Source organism: Lottia gigantea, assembly GCF_000327385.1.
Source record: "Lottia gigantea unplaced genomic scaffold LOTGIsca_94, whole genome shotgun sequence".
In the NCBI taxonomy this organism is placed as follows: Eukaryota; Metazoa; Mollusca; class Gastropoda; family Lottiidae; genus Lottia; species Lottia gigantea.
In genome coordinates, this window is record NW_008711065.1 from 850,679 (window position 1) to 866,081 (window position 15,403).

General features: G+C 39.3%; 2 protein-coding genes across 2 annotated transcripts; both read left to right on the forward strand.

The window, feature by feature from the left end:
- Window positions 1-1,821: 1,821 nt before the first annotated feature.
- LOTGIDRAFT_170184 (hypothetical protein) lies at window positions 1,822-5,357 on the forward strand (the record flags this gene model as incomplete). The annotated part of the gene is made up of 2 exons (XM_009068815.1): window positions 1,822-3,895; window positions 4,135-5,357. The coding sequence occupies 2 exons, from the start codon at window positions 1,822-1,824 to the stop codon at window positions 5,355-5,357; spliced, it is 3,297 nt and encodes a 1,098-aa protein (XP_009067063.1).
- A 9,304-nt stretch (window positions 5,358-14,661) lies between these two features.
- On the forward strand, window positions 14,662-15,132 carry LOTGIDRAFT_135010 (hypothetical protein; the record flags this gene model as incomplete). The annotated part of the gene is made up of 1 exon (XM_009068816.1): window positions 14,662-15,132. A coding segment is annotated over one exon (471 nt), but the record flags the coding sequence as incomplete, so codon positions are not given.
- Between the last annotated feature and the right edge of the window lie 271 nt (window positions 15,133-15,403).

The window sequence follows — 15,403 nt, forward strand, 5'->3', positions numbered from 1 at the left end:
CGATATTGCATTAGTATATGCCGTACGAGGAACGGGTTACACACAACGGAGAAAACCGGGCTAAATCAGTCTTTTTGAAACGTATTTCACTCGAAAAATGTATCCAACGATTAGCCATGAGTGGATATAAAATCATACTCCACATATAGAGTTAGTGCAATGTGATCCATGGGCCAAATGTTCTTTCGCAATTGTCTGTATGCTCGGGGTGAATGACACCAATTTCAGTCACTCAGTTATCTTCATCAAACCACGTGAGAATATCACTATCCATGCTGAACCCGCACTCCACTAAATACATATTCTCCACAGGCAATAATTCCTCCCCGTGGTCTTTCAATTTCTCCCTATGGTTTTTCATTTCCTCCCCTGTTGAGAAGCACTAGCTAGTCGTTCGACTGTGCTTGAATGTATCGCCAATATGTTGTTTGGATTTTGGATTTCGTTTTTCAGTTCGGATCGTTAGTCCTTGGTTTATTTATTTAAATCTGAGAATGTCATAATTTCACAGCCTAATAATATAGGCTATTTTTATCACTCTCTCAAATTTCATGTCCAAACCACAAGGAAAAACTTACATATACCCCTTTTCAAACGGTAAATCGATAGTCTTCTTGTGGCCAACCTACACAGACTTTTATAAGGAGAAAACGTACCTGTATATTTCCAAACCGTAATCCATGTTTCAAAGTCGAATTACAACCCGAGTAGAGATTGTGCGCATGCAATCTATCCCCTTCAAATACACACTCCAAATATCCATGAATATTAATCGAAATTAGAAGCATAACCAGAAACTTTATTAATCAGCTTACCACGCCACCAACTTTTTAATTACAATTCTTGCTACAAGAACTCCGCGACAAACCAGTAGAGTCATAGCTAAGATCGGCACGGAGGTAAGTTATGCTTTTTATCAGTGGCTCAACAAGTAGGGTGGGGGCCCATGGAAATTTTCTTTAGCGTTAATGCTATTTGATCGTAATTGTATACTGTGGACCGGTCCCTTTGGTAGTCAAGTCACAACTTCTTATAATGCTACTTCATGCCGTAAAGTCTTTGAATGGCATTTAGCGATTATGAGTACGATATATGGACACAGCTTTATGGAACTACAATCAGTTTAACCAAGCTGTTACGAACTTCGTTGTTATACCTTGTCTGCAATAGTCACCTTTTTTGAATCACGGAATTCAATGATTTGAATGGATCGCCGTGTTTCATAATCAAGGTATAAACAAATTTCGTAAAAGCTTAATCTTGTGAAGATGTGGTATATGAATAGTGACTATTGCAGTCAAAGTATAAGACGAATTTAATTTCGTAATAGTTTGACATTGTGAAGATGATTATAACTATGCCTTGAAAGTATAGAATTGAAGTATATTGGCAGTAAATATCAACTATTCACTATCTGTAACGGTGTTATTGATTTTAATTAATCATATCGGAATTTTATTAAAAGATTTGTTTATCAAGTTAAACAACAAAACCTCCCACTCCTTGTATCACACTTAATTACATGATAAGAATATTTTATACACATCCTTTGATCTTTAGAGTAGGTTAATATCTAATACACCTACACTTTTCTGGTGTTTGGGCCACTCGAAAAAGAGAAGGTGTATCAGCCCATACGCCTCGAAAACCATGTATACTACATCAGTGGCGGAGCCCTCCCACCCCCCACACCCTCGAAAGCAATCTCATAAATAGGTTCGGGCAATCTCAGACATCTCGAGTAACAACATTTTTTTAGGTTTTGTTTTAAAATTTCTAATATAATTTTTACATTTGATTCAGATTCGATCATCGTACACAATGGTTAATACCATCCTCTTCATCATCGACGTGTTGATGATATGGGCAGCCGTACCATCAACTCATGCAGACATCAAAACATGTCGAAAATCGTATCCACCAGGAACAACAGTCCCAAATGACGAACTGATGAAGGCTTTATATCTGGCGGACCCTAATTTTGAAACCGGTTACCTGTACACTATTGATTTTGAACAAAAAGTGAAAGCTCGGTTGGTCCACAGCACTTTAAGCTACAACTCTTGGTTAGCAAGAGAACACGACGCTCTGAAAGAAATGACTAATCTTTGGTCCTACTTTAACCATATCGTTTTGTCGGACCTTCATGAGCTATACGCCCATTACACATTCATCAAAGTTGGAGCCCACAAACCTAGAGGAATCGTCAACTTTGACACTATCTCTGATTTATTCAGAGAAGCATGCTCGACATGGGACACTGTTAAAGAGACTTGGCCTTATAGCTGCTTGGAGTCCAACTTCTTCTGTCACATGCAAGCTGCTATTGACCAAATGAAACAGATCGTCGTGGAAACCTATTGGAAAAATTGGGACCAGACGATCTTTCAAAAGATATCGAGTCTTGGTGTGGATTCGCCCTGGCGATCCAACGTAATCGACACCCTTTTTAACCCAGTTATTTTAAAGTTTATTCCAGAAAGGGAACAGGAGAACGTTTTCTATCATTCAAAACTGGTGTGGCATTATCTTCCATTAATAAATGAAAAGTCATTTTTCCGTAGGTGGTTCACTTGGGCCAATATTGGATTCCAAGCAGTCGAGGATCAAGTCACCAGAAAGTGTTCTCAAAAGTCAGGGCAACCGGTCGCTGTAAAATATTACTGCAAAGCTAAAGACTTCGCGGCAAAACTCCGAACCTGCTCTGGACTAACGGACCCCACTCCATGTATGTACTACAGCGCCGTTCAAGACTATTTTGTACGGGGAGGATTTGGTGAATACGTTGAACTGAGAGTCATAAATGACACTATTGATATCACTCGTACGGTCTTGGCAGAATTCAAGGATAGAGTCGTAGCTAATGATCGCAATGGTCTCAACTGGCTATACAATAAATACAATCCTTATATTACCGTAGATGATTCTATGTGTCATACAGATTGGCCAAAGGCATTCGACTGCACCAACAACATCGGATGTGATGAATCGATGTTTGACTGTAATGGTGGATATACGTGTAGAATCAACATGATGTACAGATTCGACTGTGTGCTGAAGTTCGTCCTGAAACAGACAAAGCAACTTGTGGACGCCTCATCACAAGGAAACTGGGGGAGCTCTGGGGTTGTCAAAGCGAAGAATGACCTAATGTTGTGGCTATCGTATTTACCAATGACTCGTTTCACAAGTTTAACTGACAACGAAATTAACAGTGTCATCATAACTACCCAGGCCAAAGTCAAAGAATACGTTACCAGCTACGACACACAAGGACTGAAGACATTCGTCTCAAATTTACCCTCAATGAGCTTTGTTCCTCAGTGGGCAAAGGATGCCGCTTGTCAACAAGTATCCATACCCAAAGAGTACGCCGTGTTCTGCCACCTGGAACCTCTTCTAAATAGCATCTTTCTCTTTATCAACGCTTTTGAAAATAGCAAGACGTCGACGACGAAGATTCTGAACCCATCAGCGGACTATGGTACAGTTCTCGGTCAGCTTCAACTACAAAGAGTAGGCAGTCTCATCAACTTACAGACTCAAGAAATCTCCAACCAATTCAGAGACGAAGTACAACACAACTTTCAAGAGCTGTCCGGCTATTTTTCATCTCTGGCAGCATACGATAAGACAAAGGCCGAAGCAGATATTGCGTATATCACTGGTCAACTAAGGACATTCAAAGACAAAATTTCGTCTGTTTCTAGAAAAGTTGCAAAATCATACCAGGTAGTCCTCTGTGTTGCTATCGGAATCAATGTTGTCGAGCTGGTTCAAAAAACTGTTGAAGTAGGAATAGCCATGGCACAAGTTGCTAATCCGTTAAGTACAATTTTGGGTGGCTCAAGCATCCTTGATCTTGCAGATAAACTCAATGGTTTAGCCCAAGCAGGTGTGACGACAGCAGTAATTGTCCGGTTGAACGAGCATGATTTCAAAGATCTCACTAACCAAGCTATTACTCTCGGAACAAAATTTGCCAATAACGAAGGCCAGTTAAAGAATGCCAAGACCTTTCTCGATAAAATGAAAAACGGAGAAAACGCCGTTGAAACTGCAAACAATTTTTTCTCGGAAAATATGAAGATTACACCCCAAAAGTATTGTTGGCTGATATTACTCGGTTTGGAGCGAAATGGGAGACGGTCGCTGAAACACTTTGTGAAGCTGCCTTTTCCGCTGAGACAGGGACAGCCGCATTGGGAGAAATTGGATTAGCCAGTACGGGTGACTGTGTTAATATTGGAAATCAAATTGAAGAATTGATAACCTATTATGAAGAACTTTACGAAAACCAATTTGATTTTATGGACTCCATGTCTGATGCTGCCCGAGCTTACCTCGCTTACCAGAAAGCCAGCGATCTAAAATCTGCATACACTAATAAAAACAAATTGACTCAAGAGTTCCTGAAACACACCGCAGTTAATGCGTATACAATATCAACACTGAACGTTTGGGAAATAGTTACTGAATATTGCGTTGTCCTAACGTACACCAGAGGCGGAGAGGTGCCTGATAAATGTGAGACAGCTTTGAGGTCTCCGTCCCACCACGCCGTAGCACAAGTCATGGGTTACCGACCAGACCCTCTCTGTCATACCAACAATGAAATTACCGCCTACCGAGACATTCCCACGACGCCAACTGGTGCTAACGATCAAGCTTACATAGATCTGAACGCTCTTTACGCTAGAGAAACCGTTTCATTCAAGATACCTAACTTCCAATGGTTAAAAAACAATGGATGGTTCGGCCAATATGACCCCGAGAAGGCCGTATACATTAAACGCTTTGAGATATTCCTTCCTCCAATGTCTGGACAAAATAATCACCTCATAGAAGTTGAAGCTCAACCTGGTATGGCGAACTACCTTCGATATGGAGGAACTAAGTATCTACTTCCGGTCTCTAGGTACACAGCTCGATATACCGAGAATGCTTATAACTGCTATAGTACTAAAATTACCAACCCTTATGCTTTGTGTAAAGATGATGATTTGGTTCAGCTTTGTATCACTTCCAATGGTTTTGTGGATAGAAAAATACAACCTTCAATATATAACGAATGGAAGATAACAGTTAATTCTTTACCAGCTGGTCAAACCGCTCCTCAACCAAAAACCAACTTTAAAATTCAGGCTGGAATCACCATGTGTGTAGTTAACTTGTCTTCCTCGGCCAAAAAACGTGAAATACCAACTTTAAGCAGTATCTTGACAAGAAGAGAATTAAACAGGACCAGACGAGCTGAACATCACTGCTGTGCTTCAAACCAATACTGGACGGGCTCGCAATGTTCTTCTTGTCCCTCCGGTTCTCGCCAGAAACTACATGGTGTTTATTGTCAGTAGAATAATCAATAGAAATCCTGACCAAAACAAATTTCTTCAGTATATAATACTATTCTTCACTAATAAAACTATTCTGCATTGAATTTCTTTAATCTAGTTATAGTGGCATAGCCAGGGTTTCATTGACTTGTGGGCGCTTCCCTCACAAATCGGTCACACCGGCAACCCAATCCCACATCCTCACGGGGCGCAAACACCTCAGGTTGAGAACTGTGGAATTGTACGAAGTTTGTACTAGTAGTGCAGCATCCAGCAGCTGTTAGGCACATGAACACGTATCTATTGTGGGATCATATAGAGTATGATAGAGAATACAAAAAACTGGACATCTCCGGGAAACCACCGCTTCGTTTGTCCCCCGGGGATTCTGATATAAACAAAAAAGGCATTCCCCTGGAAAAAATGTGGGATGCCGACCAATGAGAAAGTAGAATATTAATTTTTCATGCCCCGAAGGAGTGGGGGTGGCCAAAAAATTATTGCCTTAATACGCCAATGCTGGAGTATTACGTCCTGGGATAATCCAGAAGTTTGCAATGAGGCAAATTTGGCAATTCTTTTACGCGCAAAGCAAAACATCAAATGGTCCAAAAACATGACACCAACTTGGTTTCTACTAAATGATAATTTTGACTATTTCGTCCAAGCTGTTAATCAACATGCCACACATACAACCGGTATCGAATCGTCTCCATTATTTAGATATATGGAGTTTTATATTCTATGTTTTTGCACTTGTTTTGAGGACGGGGGGTGCGATGCAGTGTGTTATGGGGCATACCTTTAATCACACGGAGGAAGCCTCGACGAAAAGAAAGGATTCCACGTAGGCTAAATGTGCTCAGGATAAGACGTTATATGATTGGTGATACTAAACCTTATCTTCTCACGGCGTTTGTAAATGCAACCATGTTATTGGATTGTATGCTAGCAAATACAGACAATCGGAGCATCGACAGAAACACTTTACAGTAATAAGCCCATCTTGTATAAATATATATCTAAACATCATTTAGAGTCCAAAGTTGCACTAGATATTTTTAATTTCTTAAATATCTTATGAGTTAAGATATATAGAACTATGCTCAGTAAAACCACAATCTAATATTTATTCTTTACTCGCCCAAGTTATCATGTCTGAAAACAGTGCATAAGTGCAGTCGGTTGTTTTTTTTACATCGTATCCATGCCTCGTTGATGATTCACAATACTCTGCTAGTCCAAAGGACACATGACCTCACAGAGGTACTATTTAGCCCCGTGGGCCAGTCAGCGTGACAATTTTCAGCCAGCCGAAGTGTTGTATCTGCTGGCGACACCTAAGCCTTTTGTGGCTGTGGCTGGCTTGACATAACACCAGCTGGCTAGCCAAAAATACCTTTCGTAAAGTGCCACTAATATCAGATGGTGAATGATTATCTCTGACTAAGACTGACCGGTTCCATAACCAATAATCACAGTCTTCTCATGCAAATTGCTAAATTGGATACAAAGGAGATTATAAACTAAAAGACCAACATTTTAATCCAGATCAAGTAAAAAACAACTTCAAGACAAGTGGAAAGTTTTTCTTAAATGAGATTCAAAATTCTAGAATTACAGACAGCAATATTAATTTCCAAATACTGAACTTGCTTTCATCATATATGTCAATTCTTCAAACCAAAATTCAACGAGTTTCGAGACTTGGATGCGCAGTATGAAAAGTAACTAAATTAGGTTTTAAGAAATACAATTTTAGAGTCTTTAGCTGAGTATATCTTGATCTTCCAATATCTGGACTACGATTTAACTTCACTAACCAGTCAACAGCAAAGAATTACAAGTTATGGTAATACTTGATGTTGTCATGAATGAAGAAGATCATGTTCATAATCAGAGCAACAAGTGAGCTTCGTTTGACATTCATAATTAAATTAAAGGAATTCAGTGTTTCAGAATTTGGAATGGTTGTTGTCATATCACACCAGAGGAGGGCTTTTCATGTAGAATGGTTTACCTGGCGAGTGCAGGCGGAAGTAACACGGTCCGGCTGGCTGGCTTAAAAAGCATCCGGCGGCTCACTGATCCAGTACTATTCATATGTTGTCGCTGGAGCCGAGGTGGCTCAATGAGTTAGCCTGAAGGTCCCGGTTTCAATTCCGGCATAGATGAAGATAATACCTGCGGATTTTTCAACCCGATTTCCCCCTGTTAGTGATGAAGAGGGTCCCGTGTGCTACAGGCTGTGTACGTTAATGATCCCTCGACAGTCGGAAATCGAAAACGAGCAGGCTAATGCCGCCGCTGTCCTGGCAAATGTTCCCTCATTGTACCCTGAATGGCGTTACCGTACATACGCCAGGGTACATTAGCCCGAGTTCTGGACAATGGGAGAGAACTCGAATTAAACTACGAACTACCGCTCATCAAGTTTATCAATGAATGTCAATATTTCCAAATAGACATGCTCTTATGTGGAGTTGCGATATCTGATCGCAGAGTGATATCGGGTCAGCTCTCTGGAAGGGTGAGCATTATCCGGCTATCGCTATAAAATTGTATCTAATTTAAATTGTATTAATAGTATGTGAAGCTCTATGCTTACGATACATTTTAACTGCTGGAGCTGTTTAGAAACGGATTTGTATCCGAACCGTCGTCAATTTACCGTAAAGCATCTTGATTTACAAAACATTTTATATCCAGTTAATACAGAACCATTGATACGTTGCTTATAGAATGTCAGGCTACGTCTCTGTCATATTCACTATTTCAAGCTACTACCAACTTTATACCTTGACTTGCAGGATTTTAAAAGTGGGTTAACTGGACTTTAGGACTATGTTTGCTTAAAAAGAGGTTGGATTTGGTTGAATTTGAGGCACATTCTATCTACATCATCATCATCATCATCATCATCAATGTAATCCTGGATAATGGTCATATTGATATTGATCTAAAGAAATAACTCTTCTCCAAAAAAGTGGAATACATCGAATCCATCTGTTGGCAACATATCGATTGGGAGACTGGATGTTGGATGTCCAACGTTCCGTAAACCAACGATACGGGAATGAGGTTGAAACTTGTATTGTGTTTTTCATTTTGCTGCATACACAATAAACATATCGCAGTTTATTATAAGTGAGTTACCATTATCATGTTTAGGATAGGATACAATATTTATAGTAGTATTAAGTCTGAGCGACTCTAGTCTATGAAGTGGTCCATGATTTAACCTATATGTACCTATAAATTTGATCAAGTCCTTATATTGGGTTTCTTTTTATTTACAGTCAGTACCTTTGGTGTTCTATGTTGGTCAAATTGGCCATAGCACTGGGTGGCGTCTGTTTTTGGGTCGTTTCTTGTGGGTATAATGCAGTAGACAAATTTTTTCTGGTATTGGCTATTGAAAACTCTGTGATATTTGACAAAGGAAATGAATTTTGTGGTATCAATTATATTAATTTTGTGGTGTATGGCGGGCCAAATGCAGCAGGCATCGTCTATGGATGAACAATGTTTCTCCCAGCTTGATGTATGAATTGGCCTGAAGTACACTGTGCGTTGTGTCTAATACCAAGTAATTTATATCTTATCTAGTATATTCTTTATTCCGTTTTTTGTTCATTTTTGGATCCCCGGGGGACAAGCGAAGCGGGGGGTCCCTGGAGACGTCCAGATCTTTATAATATGCTCTTTCAGTCGCTATATCAAGGGTTTTCAATATTTTTGTGGGATCATCGATCGATTGTATAACCCCCTACCCCCTATAAATCCTTACCATTTCATGATCTTCTCTTAGGTGTTCCCTTACAAACTCTTTCACGTCGGACAATATAGCCTAAATGAATTTAGTCTTGCTAGTCTAGCTAGTCTACAGAGCATCTCACAGCCCCACAACTTATATTCGTTTCGTTGAGACAATATTAAGTTTTGTACCATGTGATGATCTGCAAACTCGCCTCATTACTGCATAAGAAAGTCGCAAAACATTAAAATGAATGACAAAAATTCAATGCAGAATAGTTTTAATAGTGAAGAATAGTATTATATACTGAAGAAATTTGTTTTGGTCAGGATTTCTATTGATTATTCTACTGACAATAAACACCATGTAGTTTCTGGCGAGAACCGGAGGGACAAGAAGAACACCGTGAGCCCGTCCAGTATTGGTTTGAAGCACAGCAGTGATGTTCAGCTCGTCTGGTCCTGTTTAATTCTCTTCTTGTCAAGATACTGCTTAAAGTTGGTATTTCACGTTTTTTGGCCGAGGAAGACAAGTTAACTACACACATGGTGATTCCAGCCTGGATTTTGAAGTTGGTTTTTGGTTGAGGAGCGGTTTGACCAGCTGGTAAAGAATTAACTGTTATCTTCCATTCGTTATATATTGAAGGTTGTATTTTTCTATCCACAAAACCATTGGAAGTGATACACAGCTGAACCAAATCATCATCTTTACACAAAGCATAAGGGTTGGTAATTTTAGTACTATAGCAGTTATAAGCATTCTCGGTATATCGAGCTGTGTACCCAGAGACCGGAAGTAGATACTTAGTTCCTCCATATCGAAGGTAGTTCGCCATACCAGGTTGAGCTTCAACTTCTATGAGGTGATTATTTTGTCCAGACATTGGAGGAAGGAATATCTCAAAGCGTTTAATGTATACGGCCTTCTCGGGGTCATATTGGCCGAACCATCCATTGTTTTTTAACCATTGGAAGTTAGGTATCTTGAATGAAACGGTTTCTCTAGCGTAAAGAGCGTTCAGATCTATGTAAGCTTGATCGTTAGCACCAGTTGGCGTCGTGGGAATGTCTCGGTAGGCGGTAATTTCATTGTTGGTATGGCAGAGAGAGTCTGGTCGGTAACTCATGACTTGTGCTACGGCGTGGTGGGACGGGGACTTCAAAGCTGTCTCACATTTATCAGGCACCTCTCCGCCACTGGTATATGTTAGAGCATCGCAGTATTCAGTGACCACCTCCCAAACATTCAGTGTTGATACCATAAATGCATTAACAGCGGTCTGTTTCAGGAAAGCTTGGTTTAAACTTGTTTGACTGGTATAGGCAGATTTTAGATCGTTGGCTTTCTGGTAAGCGAGGTAAGCTCGGGCAGCATCAGACATAGAGTCCATAAAATCAAATTGGTATTCGTAAAGTTCTTCATAGTAGGTTATCAATTCTTCAATTTGATTTCCAATATTAACACAGTCACCTGTACTGGCTAATCCAATTTCTCCCAATGCGGCTAACGCTGTTTCGGACGAAAAGGCGGCTTCACAAAGTTCCTCAGAGACCGTCTCCCATTTTGCCCCATACGAAGTAATATCAGCTAACAAGACTTTAGGCGTGTAATCGTTGTATTTTCCTAGAAAATCGTTTGCTGTTCCTACAGCGTCTTCCCCTTTTTTCATTTTCTCAATAAAAGTTCTAGCATCCTTCAACTGGTTTTCATTATCGGCAAAATTGGTTCCTAGAGTAACTGCTTTGATAGTTAAATCTTTGAACTCTTTGTTGCTCAATCGGGCAATTACTGCTGTCGTCACTCCTGTTTGGGCTAAACTATTAATTGTGTCCAGCAGATCAAGGATGCTTGAGCCACCTAATACCGTACTCATCGGATTAGCAACTTGTGCCACGGCTACTCCTACTTCATAGTATTTCTGAACCAACTCAGCTGCATTGGTACTGATTGCAAACACAAGGATTGTAGAAAACCTTTTTTCAACTGACTTAGAAACAGAAGAAATTTTGTCCTTGAACAACGTCAGTCGACCATCGATATAGGCAATATCTGCATCGGCCTTGGTCTTATCGTAGTTCGCCAGGGATGAAAAATAACTGGACAGCTCTTGAAAGTTTTGTTGGACTTCGGATCTGAATTGGTTGGAGATTTCTTGTGTCTGTAAATTGATGAGACTGGCTGTCCTATCAAGTTGGAGCTGACCGAGAAGAGATTGATAGTCTACAGTTGGGTTCAGAACCTTACTCGTCGATGTCTTGCTATTTTCAAAGGCGTCGATGAAGAGGAACACACTATTAAGCAAAGGATCCAGGTTGCAGAAAATTGTATACTCCGAAGGTACGGATGCTTGCTGACAAGCGGCATCCTTTGCCCACTGAGGAACAAAGCTCATTGAGGGTAAATTCGAAACGAATGTCTTCAGTCCTTGTGTGTTGTAGCTGGTAACGTATTCGTTGACTTTGGACTGGATAGTTATGATGACACTGTTAATTTCGTTGCCTGCTAAACTTGTGAAACGAGCCATTGGTAAATACGATAGCCACAACATTAGGTCATTCTTCGCTTTGACGACCCCAGAGCTCCCCCAGTTTCCTCGTGATGAGGCGTCCACAAGTTGCTTTGTCTGTTTCAGGACGAACTTCAGCACACAGTCGAATCTGTACATCATGTTGATTCTACACGTATATCCACCATTACAGTCAAATCTCGAGTCATCACATCCGATGTTGTTGGTGCAGTCGAATGCTTTTGGCCAATCTATATGACACATAGAATCATCTACGGTAATATAAGGATTGTATGTGTTGTATAGCGAGTTGAGACCATTGCGATCATTAGCTACGACTTTATCCTTGAATTTCGTCAAAACCGTTTGAGTTGTTTCAATAATAGAATCGATGAGGTCCAGTTCTTCGTTTTCACCAAATCGTCCTCGTACAAAATAGTCTTGGACGGCGTTGTCGAACACGCATGGAGTGACGTCCGATAGACCAGAGCAGGTTCGGATTTTTGCGGTGAAGTCCTTAGCTTTGCAGTAATATTTAACAGCGACCGGTTGCCCTGACTGTTCTGAGCACTTTCTCTTGATGTGGTCCTCAACTTGTCCAAATCCCACGGTGTTCCAATTGCGGATCCACTGGTCGAACAAAGACTTTCCGCGCATTAGCTTTTGAAGAGATTCCCACATGAGTCGTGAATGGTAGAAGACGTTGTTCTGTGATGATTCGGTAATAAACTTCAAAATATCTTGGTGAAAAAATGTGTCAACTGCATTGGATCGCGTGGTTAAATCCACCCCAAGATTTGACATTGAGTTTATACTTGATAAGGGCTTGATGGACACTTGTTGTACAAATTGTCCGTTCTTTTGTTCCCAGAAAGTTTCCACGACGATCCTTTCCATTTTACCAAGACCGTACTTCATGTAACAGAAAAAGTTGGAATCCAAGCAGCTATAAGGCCAAGTCTCTTTAACAGTGTCCCAGCTCGAGCATGCTTCTCTGAATAAATCAGAGATAGTGGCAAAGTTGACGATTCCTCTGGGTTTGTTTCCACCTTGATCGACAACTTTGTAATGCGCGTATAGCTCAAACATGTCCGACACGACGATATGGTTAAGGTAAGACCATAGGTAGTTCATTTCTTTTCGGCCATCATGTTCTCTTGATAACCAGGAATTATAGCTTAAAGAATCATCGACCAAAAATGCGCTCACGTGGTCGCCGGAGACAGTCAGGCTCAAGTAACCGGTTTCAGCATTAGGGTCTGCCAGATAGAAAGCGTTCATCAGCTCATCACTCGGGACGGTTGTACCAGGCGGAAACGACTTCAAACACGAGTCAGCATGCGTTGACGGTAGGGCTGCCCATATCATCAACACGCCGATGATGAAGAGGTTGGTAGTAACCATTGTACGATAATCTGAAATAGAAAATATAATAATATAATAACAAGCATGTACACATATTTCTTATTTAGCGGGTATTGTAACTTTTGTGATCAGTTCCCTCCCTTGAACTGTCAACATTATATAGATAATATTTACATCAGTTCCCTCCCTTGACAACAATAGGCGTTTATATTGAATCAACACGCTTTGTCGACCGATTATCAAAACGTGGTACAGGTCAAACCCCCTTAATAATTGACCATTGCGTATCATCAAGAGGTGTTGTATCGAGATGATTTGGTATCGGGGTGATTTGTTATCGAGATGTTTACTTGCCGATAAGCAGATTATTGAACAGTTAAATCTGCTAATGGAACTCATTTTTAATAAATGCTTTAAGAAAATTCCAAACGCTGGTAATAATGATATTTTGATCTTTATTCCTATAATCTTAGAACGAGTTTTACTTGTTGTCAATGTTGCCCACCATCTTGAATCTCAAACAAATCGTACCAAAGAGATTTGAGCCAGGATTTGGTAGAAATGGATAAGTGGCTGAAATTAATGTCTATTGTTGGAGGTGTTTGATTTGTTTTAATACGATTTGCTTAAATAAAATGCCTATTATATGAATAATATTTTCATCAGTTACCTCCCTTGAACTACAAAATTTAATCAGTCTTGTCTCTGTTTAGCTTTTGCCCCCAAAAATACGTAGTGAAAGAATTGTCCCTTCTTGAAAGCTTTGTGGTCCTATAGTCGCCACCTCGCCGCCACAGGGTTAATTAAAAACAGAGTGTGCTAATTTTTAAGTAAGCAGCTGAAACTAGTTATGATTTTTGGCCTCATAATAAATCGATGTTTACAATATAACGTTTATTTTGCTAAAATCCATAGGACGTGCAGCATTTTTCTAACAGCTTCCAAAAGTAACAAACCTTAAAAGTTTACATAAACTTTTAAATAGTGTTCGTGTTCACAAATATTAACGGCACAATCTTTCAGGTTAGTTACAAAACACATACACCTTCATTTTGTTTTATAGCTTAAATTAATTTGAGCACCTAACTTATTAAAGATACGTAAAGAGACAGATGTGTCATTTTAGGAGATTGATTTTAGTCTTGAAAATATGTATCTAATAGTCTTCAGAAGTACTAGAAAGTACGAAAATTGCTTAATTCCTTCGAAAATATCTCAAAATATATATACAAAATTTCGTTTCTGAGACTATAGTGACTAAGGTACGAGTGGTAAAAAACATGGCACATACCCCGCTTTAAAGAATCAGAATCAGAATGTTTTAAAAGAGCTGTCAGTAAATTAAACTCATAATACAATGATTACTCCCTACATTGACGAATGAATTAAAGGGGAGAGTCTGTTATTTTAAGAAGGTTTTGAAAGTTGTCAAAAATGAAAATAATAGACCCAAATATGTCTCCTAGCTTATCTGAAAGTTTTAACCGAAAGTATATTGCTGTTGGTAGTTCGATAGCCAACACTGTAAATTGAAATTTACAAGTATCAACCCTTTGAAATCGCTCTGTTTTTTTTTTTTTTTTTTGTTTAGTGTTGGAAAACTTGTACTGATTTAAGCAAAATAACCGAAAATGTACGGAAATGACTCTAACTAGTTCTGAGGGTTCAGCCAGAATATCGAGTCGTTAACGTAAAATATCGAGCCATTAACGTTAAACATCGAGCCATTAACATTTAATATCGAACCCTTAATGTTTAACATCGAGCCATTAACGTTTAATATCGAGCCCTTAACATTAAATATCGAGCCTTTAACGTTTAACATCGAGCCATTAACGTTTAATATCGAGCCATTAACATTAAATATCGAGCCGTTAAGGTTAAATATTGAGCCGTTAATGTTAAATATCGAGCCGTTAACGTTAAACATCGAGCAGTTAACGTTAAATATCGAGCCATTAACGTTTAATATCGAGCCATTAACGTTTAATATCAAGCCGTTAACGTTAAACATCGAGCAGTTAACGTTAAATATCGAGCCATTAACGTTAAATATCGAGCCATTAACGTTAAATATCGAGCCATTAACGTTTAATATCGAGCCGTTAACGTTAAACATCAAGCCGTTAACGCATGACAAAAAAAACTGCTTGCTTAACAAATAGTATAATATTTTTTTGTATTAACTCTTTTAAAATAAAATCAGTTTGATCAAATGTATAAATAGGAGAAAAAAGTAGTTGAGAATTTTTTCACTTATAATTTGCAATGCTTTTGATTATGGATAAAGAAAAAAAGTCAAAATCGCTCTTCTGCTCTCACCTTTTAATATAATAAGGCAAATTCTCCAAGACATCTAAGATGAACAAAAATACGGATATGATGCCAGTATAAATATGAGAAATAGTACCAAAAGCATTTTCACCGTGATAAGCT